Source organism: Primulina huaijiensis, chromosome 9, assembly GCF_012295235.1.
Source record: "Primulina huaijiensis isolate GDHJ02 chromosome 9, ASM1229523v2, whole genome shotgun sequence".
Taxonomy (NCBI): Eukaryota; Viridiplantae; Streptophyta; class Magnoliopsida; order Lamiales; family Gesneriaceae; genus Primulina; species Primulina huaijiensis.
In genome coordinates, this window is record NC_133314.1 from 21,151,720 (window position 1) to 21,163,018 (window position 11,299).

General features: G+C 34.4%; 3 protein-coding genes across 6 annotated transcripts in view; 1 reads left to right on the forward strand and 2 right to left on the reverse strand.

The window, feature by feature from the left end:
• The window catches only part of LOC140984476 (UDP-glucosyltransferase 29-like), an 83,723-nt gene that overhangs the window by 12,922 nt on the left and 59,502 nt on the right, over window positions 1-11,299 (reverse strand). The window lies entirely within an intron of this gene.
• On the forward strand, window positions 2,272-4,991 carry LOC140984011 (U1 small nuclear ribonucleoprotein C-like). 2 transcript variants are annotated; one of them, XM_073451153.1, is made up of 5 exons: window positions 2,272-2,412; window positions 2,517-2,559; window positions 3,803-3,844; window positions 3,942-4,209; window positions 4,317-4,991. In XM_073451153.1, the coding sequence occupies exons 1-5, from the start codon at window positions 2,405-2,407 to the stop codon at window positions 4,586-4,588; spliced, it is 633 nt and encodes a 210-aa protein (XP_073307254.1). In that variant the 5' UTR covers window positions 2,272-2,404; the 3' UTR covers window positions 4,589-4,991. The 2 variants fall into 2 exon arrangements, with proteins under 2 accessions (XP_073307254.1, XP_073307255.1); XM_073451154.1 differs by lacking the exons at window positions 2,272-2,412; window positions 2,517-2,559 and adding an exon at window positions 2,426-2,516.
• Window positions 6,078-11,171, reverse strand: LOC140984896 (bifunctional 3-dehydroquinate dehydratase/shikimate dehydrogenase, chloroplastic-like). Of its 3 annotated transcripts, none has more exons than XM_073452577.1 (11): window positions 10,970-11,171; window positions 10,157-10,388; window positions 9,318-9,423; window positions 8,799-9,017; window positions 8,226-8,572; window positions 7,908-7,971; window positions 7,708-7,813; window positions 7,488-7,625; window positions 7,069-7,217; window positions 6,719-6,881; window positions 6,078-6,506 (listed from the first exon to the last, which is right to left on the reverse strand). In XM_073452577.1, the coding sequence occupies exons 1-11, from the start codon at window positions 11,112-11,114 to the stop codon at window positions 6,466-6,468; spliced, it is 1,710 nt and encodes a 569-aa protein (XP_073308678.1). In that variant the 5' UTR covers window positions 11,115-11,171; the 3' UTR covers window positions 6,078-6,465. The 3 variants fall into 3 exon arrangements, with proteins under 3 accessions (XP_073308678.1, XP_073308680.1, XP_073308681.1); XM_073452579.1 differs by having other exon boundaries at window positions 11,001-11,138; XM_073452580.1 differs by lacking the exon at window positions 10,970-11,171 and adding an exon at window positions 10,522-10,872.

Consider the following 11,299-nt stretch of genomic DNA (forward strand, 5'->3'; position numbering starts at 1 on the left):
TCCTGTTCCTTTGTGGATCTAATATATGAGTGGATGAGACCGTCTCACGGATCTTAATCTGTGAGACGGGTCAACCCTAACCATATTCACAATAAAAAGTAATATTTTTAGCATAAAAAGTAATATTTTTTCATGGATGACCCAAATAAGAGATCTGTCTCACAAATACGGCCCGTGAGACTGTCTCACACAAGTTTTTGTCATAATATATATGGTCTTATTTATGTTTTATGAAAATTATTATTGAAAAAGTAAATTAAAAAAATATTTTAATATTAAGAAAGTTCACCCACTTTGTTTTTTAAAAGAAATTAAGTTCACCCTAGCCTTGTACCTTAGCATGAGGAAAAAAGTGGGGTATTTTTTAGGTTTATAACAAATTACATAAAGAGCAGCACTAAAGTAAATTAGTTTAGGCTCCTCATGTATTATAATATAGTACAGATAGTGATGAATTAGTATTTTGAAAAAAATATTAGTTTTAGTTTAATAAAAAAATATTAGTTTTAGTTTTTTTTCAGCTTCATGTTAAAAAATTAAAATAGAATAACCCCATAAATCATATTTTATTATCGTATGTTAGTTTCGCAGATTCTGAACTTATGCTATTTGAGTTAAAATTCGGCAACACAAAAATTTGGTCGAATATTTAGTTATGATTATCTGAATTGTTATAATATTGACTTACGATATATATAAATTTCTGAGTTTAGATTTTTTTCAAAAAAAATCTATTCCTGACTTTTGAGAAAAATAATCAATTAATTGAAATATTTGAAAATTATTGATATTATAATTATTCATGTGCTTGTGTTGCGATTTTTTTAGTTAGAATAACAGAGTTTTTGAATAATATTTATAAGGTTTGAAAAAAATTCTTTGTTGGAAATTTTTGGGATAATTGAATTTTTCTAAATATGTAACTCAAAGAATGAAGAAAAAACAATAAATTTATTTTTAAACCAAAAGAGCACACATCAACAAGTAAAGAACATACATCGATTACAGTCTAGAGTGATTAATATATCGATTTCAACCAAAATAACCGGCCGGACTAAATTAATTTGAACAACCGATTCGGTTTATTCAGAAGTTCGGTTTTAGTTTTCTATACTATCGTTTAATCGGTTCAGTTTCAATTTTTAATATAAAACTTCGGTTAACCAAAAATGCCGAACTTCTATAAAAAAATTAATATTATTAAATTTTATAATAATATTATAATTATATAAAATTTATTAATTTAATATAAAATTTTAATAGGACAATAGAATTATAAATAAAAATATATATTTTAAATAAAATCAAGATTTATTTGATTCAATTTTTCTATTACATTCCTTAATTAAAATTTTATTTGTTTTAAAAAATAAGATAAAAGAGTTAGGTTGATTATGTTATCGACTTCAATAACCGATTTTTTCGATAAAAAAGTTCGAATAATTCGATTTTAGAAAATCAATTAAGTTTTAATCTAATAGTCACACCTCTATCACTATCTAACACGGAAGTGGAGCCAACACCATATACTTTTAAATTCTGGCTCCACCTCTGCATAAATTGTTTAATTAACGATCATCCCACATTTCTAACATTGTATAATAAGAAATTATATTACTATACAAATTTCTAATATCTATCAATTTTTTACATATTCATATCATTTAGTTATCTCATCTCAGTCTAACGACCGTCCGTGTTGACTGTTGACCCATGCAATCTTGACGTGAAATGATCTAGCAGCTCAACTTGCAAAAACGTGTTAATTTTTTGCTTGAGGTAAACTGGTAAAATTTCTTATAAACTACGATACACTTTTTATTTTGATTTTGATTTTTGGCAAAGCTTTTTTGGATGGCCGTTTGGCTTGCTTTTCTTTTCCTCCATCAAATCGTCTCACAGATTAAATTTTTTTAGACGAATCTTCAACCCGAACCGAACTATGAAAATATATTATTTTTTATGTCAAAATATTAATTTTTATTGTAAGTATGGACTGGATTAACCCGTCTGATTGAAAAGCTGCTCTTTGAAATAATATCAGACTATATGTTCTAAGAGCTTCTTGTGAAAATAAATATTAGAAAAAGTGTCATTTGGATCAAAGAATGAGATAATGAAAGGATATAAAGGGGCGAGTGATTAAAAAAACCGTATTTGTGGATTGCTAATGATATTTTACAGTATTGGGCTGGGTTGGTTAAATAGGGCCATTCCAAGGCCTGTTTAGTATATTGGGCTTCTGGAACATTAGAATTTCGGTTGGCAAATTTGTTCAGTCTTCAGTTGCAATGAACCCTTGTTTGAAACCTGAATCGCAAGTACTATTGCATTGCACTGTAATCAATTCAAACCCTAATTGTTAGATAGTTTAATTTCTTGGAAATTTCATATTTTTTTGCTAATGCCACGGTAACTCTATCTTTGCTCATTTGTTCCGTAAACCCATTTTTGTTTGGTTTTGCAAGTGATTTTTTTGTTTCAACTGATGGGAAATGGCGTGTGATTGGTTGCAGGTACTATTGCGATTACTGCGACACTTATTTGACGCATGATTCTGTGAGATTTCATTTTCGGCATTTGAACTTTCGATTTTATTTTGATTTATTTGAGATTTAACCATTCAAGCAAGAATTATGATTCTCTTTGTTTTTAGTAAAACAAAGAATTATGATTCTGGTTGCATGTTAATTTTTCATTGTCTGTTTGAATGTGGAGGTAGATGTTGCTATACTTGTCTTTATTTTTTTGATAAAGAATGTTTAATTTTTGTAATTAGATTGTATGTTACTAAGAGACTTTACCGTGCTGGAATGCGATTTGTTTTCGCGAAATTCAATGCCTTAATTTGATGAATTCAGAAATATAATGAACCAAATGCTCTAGCAGGATTTTTTCAGTTTATCTATAGTAATAATCTCGATAAAAACAACTATGGAAAGCTTTATAGTTGTTGCTCTGAGAGTATATGGGTCCGAGCTTGAACTAGTTTAGAGTGGGATCTTCTAGATGTTTAGTTACCTTGCATGAATAATCCCACGTTTTTGACAGGGTGATAGATATGGTCTTCTATCATTTTATATACATGAATAAAAGACGAACATTAATCCTAGGATTCATTGAAGCATTGGATATATCAGAATAAAAATCCACTTGTCATTCATATGTCTACACCCAACTTGTAACTCATCGGTGTCATGGTGTGAATTGTCTTATTTAGTCTTAAATGAACGAGTGACCCAGTGCTCAAACAGGCGAGTGCTTGCATCGTATACTGCTAAATAAACTTATAACGATGATAAATGTGTGTCCTTAAGCAATCAATAATAGGAAACTTGGTTTATTTCTTGGGGCAAATTTCCTGTTTGTTATGCATTAGTTTCTATTTGTGAGGCAAATCCTCTGTTACTCTCACTTCAGCGTGTAAAGCAGAATGACAGCCAATATCTAAATATTTCTATGACAAATGTTAACAACAGTGACTTATAAATTTCATGGCTATCCGCTATAGTACCATTGAGGCATTAGTATTTCCCAGCTTGTCATTGTTATTCTAAAATCTTTTCTCAAATCCTATATGTTGCAACTTGCACGATACGTCAGAATGGATCACGGTATCTGTTGGGCAGGTATCTATTTGAATACTGCTAAACTTCATGCCGAATGGCAAGTACTAAGAAATAAGACTTTGAACTTACATGCATACACTTGATTAATGGAATCAATATTTAAGTTTGTGTCATTGTCACTTTTCATATATTGCCAAGAGGACATATTTCTGATATTTTTTAAACTCTCTCAGCCTTCCGTCAGAAAGCAGCACAATGCTGGTTACAAACACAAGGTAAAGATAAAAAAAAAAAATTGAAGTAGTAGACTTTTGATTAAGAAATATATTCTATTTATTTGATAAGTGATGTTGAATGCTTATTGGTATGCAGGCAAATATAAGGGCTTACTACCAAAAGTTTGAGGAGCAACAAACACAGATCCTGATCGATCAAAAAATCAAGGAGCATCTTGGGCAGGCGACAGTTTACCAACAGATTGGTGCAGCTTATAATCAACATCTTGCTGCTTTCCCAGGGGGACGGCCGCGCTTACCTATGATGCCTTCACCTATGTTGCCTGTTCCAGGAGCGGTTGTCCCACATTCCACTTTCGGTGTCAGGGCTCCGGTTCTTCCAACACCTTTTCCAGTCGCTTCTGGTACAGGGCAGCAGGCTGTACCCTTTTACGTGTTTTTTGTATTAAAACATGACAGGAGGAACTCTTGAGCATAATCATATTTAACTACCGGGTAATGAATGTTTCAGGTTATGCAGCTACACAAATGGCAGCACCAGTAACTATGCAGCCTCCATCAGCTTCTTCTTTTCCCCATCCACCCAATGGGGTACCAATACTTCCGACTATGGTTGTGCCTTCACCAATTTCAGGAGCAGGGCCTCCCCCGAGCTCAAATGGTGTGCAATCTGCTACTACACAATCGACATACGAGGTTAATCCCTCCAGAACTGCAGCTAGTGTTGCTACACCTGCTGCTGGAGTGTATTCTTACGCACTAGACTCCCAAAGCAGTCATTGATAGAATGATAGATTCTAAATGGTGTGCGTATGCCCACCTGTAATCTTGCTTAACAAAGAAATATATCTTCGCTCGGGTAACTTTTTCTGCAAAATGTATACATCATTATGATTGCTCCGGCAAAGAATCTGTTTGATTTCATCTATGGTTTCACTCGAAAAGTGGGAGTTGAAAGATTATAGGCAAACGAATATGTATATCATGTGCTAACTTAAATCAGGCTTGTATTCATTTGCTTTTCATGACGGGTTTTGAGGGAGTATGATGTCTCACCGCAGCCTCGATCCAAGAAACGTGTAGATCTTCTGCCCGGTGATGACTCATGAATTTTGAAGACAAATGGATTTTTCATTCATGTTTGTCACACTTTGCATCTTAATTTTTTGTAGGAGTTCACAAGGGAGAAAGATTTTATTGTGTAAATGTTATTTAAGTGGTAAGCGCCAGTATCTTGAAACACTCTGGTGGTTGCGTTTGGGTGGAAATATTTGGGATATTTAACGAATAATTTGAAATGTCTCCATGTTAGAATGTATTTGAAAAAAACTAGCTAGCAAATTGATTTGAAATTCATTGTCCAATGAATTTCTCCAAACAAATAAATTTGTTATTATGGATTTGAATTTCCTACATTCAAATTCGTAATTCCAAAAGTAACCTCAATTTCATGTAAATGATACCATACGTACGCTTTTTATAGATTGAATTCACGATTATATACTGTTGGGTTAGATCGTACATAGAAAACTTAGCCCAACCGAATTCACATAAAATTAGTTTCTCAAGTTGAGAACCGATGACCGGTCGGGATAGGTCACAGTTAGACCGAAGGTCCCAGTTAGACCGATTTATAATTTATTTTTAAATAGAAAGTTAAAGTGATAGTGCAATATTAATGGTAGGATTCTGTTAAACACTTAGCTTCGATAGGTTCTTTTCGTTTTTCAAGTAAATAAATTTTAGTGGAAAAAAATTATCTTGAAAATATTAAAAAATGATTTTTTTCCCATTTAAGTCACATATTTACCCAAAAATTTGATTTGTTTGGATAAATATATTTGATAATTTATTTCAAATATCAACTATTTATTTTTTGAGTTGAGTTATAGCCGTCGATTTCAATTTTCAAATATGTTCCAAGATGTCCTTAATTGTAGATTTAAGGGAAGTTGATTTAGTATGATATAAGAAGACTTTTCCAAGTTCCCAGATTTCTGTTTGCAGACTTAACGAGAGCAGCATCTATAATCATACGAACGCTCGAACAATGAATTGCATGAAACTTGCCAAACATTTCGATGAACATGAAATGATCGGCTATTGCATAACCAATTATATTTTACTGAAGACGTGACTTTTCATCGAGCCCCCGACAACGTACATTATATGCTTCCTGATTTCTCCAGAAATGGTGATTCTAATCAGATAGAAGGATCTTTATTTGAAAAATGATTTGAGAAAATTTTCTTTTTGAAATGGGGGAAAAAAAGAAAGAAAGAGAAGTACAATTTGGGAGGATTTTGAAATTCATTAGGATAATTAACACAAGATCCAAGAAACTTCAGCGATACAAAATCGATTAGTTTTCACTAAAAACAACTGAAAGATTTATTACAGTACAGTCGCTAATGTCGAATGCAATCCTTGGGCTGTAACTATTATGCAACAGACTTGCTGGATTCAAGTCGACAGATGGTGAGTGACCTTTCATGCTGAGGACTTTTGAACACCGATCACAGACAAAATGTCGCTCATTTACACGAAATGAATTAATCTTGTTGTGCCAGAATCATCAAGATAACCGAAACGGGTGTCGTGTAAAATGAAAACCAAGGAATGGCACGTAGAGAAAGCTGTGATAACTGATAACCTTGCCATCAATAGTTTTTCATGATTTCTTTAAATAGTTCCTTTGGAGCTGCAATCAGATCGTAGTATATCAGCAAAAGTATCTATTCGATGTGTTTTCTTTTATATATTTCAAATATTCTGCCATATAACTTTAACTTTTAGCATTGAACATACTAGGAGTTCCCCACAAATCCATAATGATAATGGGACACTTGAAAATTAGTTAGTCAGCATATCAGGAAGCATCAAGTGTCCTAAAAGATTCACAATATTTCTAACCTGGTAATCCAGTAAACCTCTCATATTGCTCATAGGCCTGTCCAACAAACATATCTACTCCGTTTACGATTTTGGCTCCCATTTCCTCAGCTTCTCGCAAAAGTCTAGTGATTTTGGGAGCGTATACAGCGTCAAAAACAAGCTCATAATATCTCAAAGCTTCCTGAAAAACCAGAAAAAAGGCTAATAGTCTGGCATTACTGAAGCAAATGTGTGATTACAACGATCTTCAAATTTGGATTACACGAAATTTTCTAAACATGCACAATAAGTTGCTTACACTAGAAAAATATCTCGGTTCCACCTTTGCAGACAAGATTGATAAAATAAGAAAGACAGTGTTTACCAACCTTGGTAACAGGCGTCTCATCGACCTTAGGCTGCATTCCTATAGAAGTTGTGTTTGCAAGTATCATTCCACTTTCGGGATGGAAACTACCCAGTTCTGCAAGAGACAGAGCCTGCCCTCCAACAAGCTCAGCCACCTCTCTAGCTCGATCTTGCAAAATTTAAACAGTTAGAATGCTTTCATAAAAATTAAGAGATATAAACATGTTCAAACTTCAAAATCCCAGAAGTAGTCAACAGACTCAAACCCTCTGAGAATTGGCCGTTTTCACAGTGCTAAACTCAGCGAAACACACAAAGTCCATCAATTAAAGTTGACTCAGACAAGAACTAAAGGGTTCTTTGTCAATCCATGTGATCCAACTGTAGTGTGTATTACCAAACTTAAACTAGAAAGCCTGCACATAAAAGGACATCTAACCATAGGTGCGATTAGCAATAACGACCCTTGCTCCTTTCTCTTTTGCACCATAAGCAAGTGCCTTGCCCGCGCCACCAGCACCTATGACAACAAACAGTTTACCTGCCAAGGGCGACCCATTGACAATATTATGCGAACCTAAAAAATAATACGAACGTATCAAACTGGCCACTTCATGTCATGTTAAAACATCTTCTTAGCCACCAAATAAAGAAGGAACCTTGAAGTCCATTTTCAATAGCATCAATTGCACCAATATAGTCGGTGTTACAACCAAACAGCTTTCCATTGGGTCGCCTGATGATGCAATTAACTGCTCCTATTGACTAGGAAAATATTCATGTCAATTTAGGTTAAAAAACAAAATGCAATAGACTCGATGACATGAATAAGCATGACGACATAGTTTTCATTAGCTACCTTTGCAACAGGATCAACTTCATCACAACAGGTAAGTGCCACTTCCTTATGAGGAATAGTACAGCTGTGAAAATCCAATTTCATTAACCTTAGATGTTCACACAACGAATCAACTTTAGAGCCAGATGCATAGAACTGACCGTAAAAATTTAAATGAAGAAGAGAAACCAAAACGTATTAAGATTTATGTCTACGGTGGGGTAATAACAATATCTAATGATGTAGAAAAATTCGGTAATTTCATTTAGATTTAATGAAGACTCTTTCCCATATATTATTTAATTCATAGAGCTGACAGTACAGAAGTTGAATAGTTACCTAAAGCCAGTAAAATCTGTTGAGGAATAGGTTTCAAAGAATTTTGAAATATCGTCCACTAACAAATGTACAAACACTCCATTAAAGTTTTCTGATTTGAAAGCTCCATTGTAAAGTAATGGTGATTTGCTGTGACCGACGGGCTTCCCAATGATCCCAAATACCTTTGTATCAGGACCAATTGATCTAAAGTTGTATAAACTAACCAAGTCCTTTATTGTTGGCTGTCCAGGAGCAGATACCTTTCCTGGTTCCAGAGTACCAAATGTGAGATATCCACCAAATTTTGGGCAAAGTATCCTTGACATCAATCCCCTTTCTCCCATAACCATCGCAATGACGGGCACCTGAAGATCACAAAATTTAGCACATGTTTCTGACTCATTTTCAAAGCAATAAATATAGTTGTATACTCTCATTTGATTAAGAAAAGGTATATATACCGCTCAAAAATCAAAAAGAAAAGTTATATGAAGAGATAATAATAACAACTCATGAAAAGAACATCTCAAAGCAAAAAATAAAGATGAGCAGAAAGCCCATAATAACTTGTTATATGGCTTTTGCACTTACTTGGGAATGAACAGTTATTTGAAAAACTCGTGCAACATCAGTGATATCTAGTGCTGTAGTTGCAAACTTTACTATGTCAGCTCCGGCAGCTTGTATTCTGGCAACAAGGTTGCCCAGGTCTTCTGCTGAAGGGGTAAAATCGTAGTTGTGCGACGAAACTATGACTTTGCACTTTCCAGGCCTATTTCCATTCATAAATTTGTTGAACTCATCGGCAGCCTTCAAAGAAATTGACAGTATAAGATCTCAGATCTTTTAGAGAACTTAAAAGTAAAAAATGCACAGATTATCTTGTGAACAATACTTGCATTTTTCCTTGTTTGGTTAAACAACAAATGCTACCAGTGTGAAAAAATTGTTTCACGGTGGCACGGAAGAATCACATTGTTGAAACAAAATTTTTGACAAATGATCTTATTCCCCCCTCAGCCAGGGGTAGATTTGTTTCAAGAAAGAAACTTTAGCCATAATACAATAGTGGCATCCTTAAATAATTGAACATTAAATAGGAAAAGGGACCTTGAGCTCAATATCAATGTGGTCAGCTCCCAACTCCATGGCAGTTCGAAGTGCACCAAAACGATTTTTTTCATCACCGTCATAGCGACCACCTTCCCACGTAGGTCTAGTAAAGGCTACGAAGTCAGGCTCTTGAGATAATATTTTCTATACCCTACTAACATGTAAAAGATTTGCTTACGGCAATAAATAGACTTAAGATGCAATACTAAAATTAATGACGAGGCAAATATGCTCACACCTCACAATCATGATCTGCAACTGGCTCTCGAAATAACTCGTGGATGTAAAGCTATGATTATGAAGTCAAAACATTTTACAGCCGTCATGGCATTTTTAGCGGCCAACATAAACGAATCTCATCAAGCCAAATTACATCAATGACAAAATAGACCCTGAAAGATGTTTGTTTATTCACTTTTTTGTTCATAAATTATTTTTAATGATTTTTAACTGGCAAATTTAAGTTTTTTACACTGTTATTTTCTCCGTCTAATAGTCAAAATAATTCGCGCATATTGTGCTCTAAATACACTTACAAACCTGTGGCACAGAAAAGTGAAGGTTCGAAGAGAATATCTTATCCACAGTGCAATTCTTAACCTTCACTCTTTAGTTTTCCTTTCCACTTATATCATTTATGAGCTGAAATTCTTCATCATTTCATCTTTATATACACGTGTTTGTGGGTAAGAATCCATAAAAATAACCATATATTGACTGGAAAAAGTTCTTTCAGACCTAGAGGGAGAAGTGGCAAGTAGCAGTTAGAGGCTTGAATTAAAACCAAAAGGAAGAAGAAAGAAAAAAAGAGGCATGTATGGCAACTGTAGATCAACCTATAAGTAAAGAGAGTAGGCAAAGGGCACTCTTTGATTAATCTTTCCACATCGAAATGAGGGTCAAAGCTCTTTAAATGGTCCAATCTAATTTCTACGATATCAGCTCCTTCTAACTTTGCCTTGTGCATCAACTCCACCAGCTGATCCACTGTGTCAGCCATTAATGGAGCACATATCAAAGTTTCGTTCCTCCTCATCTTCGCAGCAGATTCAACTGCCAGGAAAAACCCTGGAAATCAGAATTTACAAGGATCAATGTTATAAGCTTCGTCATTGAATCAAGGGGGGGGGGGAAGGAAAAACGGGTCGTTTTTTTTTAAAAAAAAAAAAGAAGATGAAAAGTGATGGAAATGCCGGAAAACTGGAATCTTGCCGGAACTTTTGAAGTTATTTTAATTGTGCACAGTTCTTGTTTCTTGAGACGTCTAAGCACCCAAAAGAGACGGGGGAAAATCAATCTTTAGATAGAAACTTTCAATCAAACATCTATATTGGTTGGCGGAAGGTATTTCAAAATATATTTTATTTGAATAATTAAGCTATATTCTCGAATCTAACTAAAACATCGATCATGAGCAAAAAAAAAAGGAAGATAAATCTATGGCAGTCCAAACAAAACAAATTGAAGATTTGAGTAATTTTAATGGGACTCAAATTAAGTTCGTCTTATTTCTTTAGTAGAGAGGGTATTAACCAGCAGCCAAACGGGACCAAACAAATATAGTAATAAAGACACTAACCTTAACAAAACCCAGAAACTCAAAAAATAAGCTAATGCAATGAAAACATTTAAGTGGAAAGCTAACAGACAAATTCTATATATTCTGATTGGGCTGCTTACTGCACGGATGGAGGTTTCAATGCGTAGCGTATCAGAGATGACAATGAGAAAAGCGTGGAGATGGGGAGAGAAAAAGTTTCCCAACATTTGGAGGAGAAATGGGGTAGGTGGCATTTGGGGATGGTCTTGGTTGGTGAGGATCACGTCACTGCACAAGGCCACGGCCCATCTACAAAACTCCAAACCCCATTACCAAGCATGGATGATGATATATATACCTGCCAAGTGCCAAGGATACGATGCAAGGGTGAGGCCCAAAGTCGAATAGGTTTTGAGTTCGAGTCCTACATGACTATATT

Excerpts from the sequence above, each read along its gene's own strand:
- LOC140984011 (XM_073451153.1), top strand. Across the intron at positions 2,560-3,802 it reads CTTATTTGACGCATGATTCT|CCTTCCGTCAGAAAGCAGCA; the intron begins GTGAGATTTCAT and ends AAACTCTCTCAG. Across the intron at positions 3,845-3,941 it reads ATGCTGGTTACAAACACAAG|GCAAATATAAGGGCTTACTA; the intron begins GTAAAGATAAAA and ends ATTGGTATGCAG.
- LOC140984896 (XM_073452577.1), bottom strand. The coding sequence starts at position 11,114 with ATGCCACCTACCCCATTTCTCCTCCAAATGTTGGGAAACTTTTTCTCT. Across the intron at positions 8,573-8,798 it reads AAATAACTGTTCATTCCCAA|GTGCCCGTCATTGCGATGGT; the intron begins GTAAGTGCAAAA and ends TGTGATCTTCAG. Across the intron at positions 7,626-7,707 it reads TATTGAAAATGGACTTCAAG|GTTCGCATAATATTGTCAAT; the intron begins GTTCCTTCTTTA and ends ATTATTTTTTAG.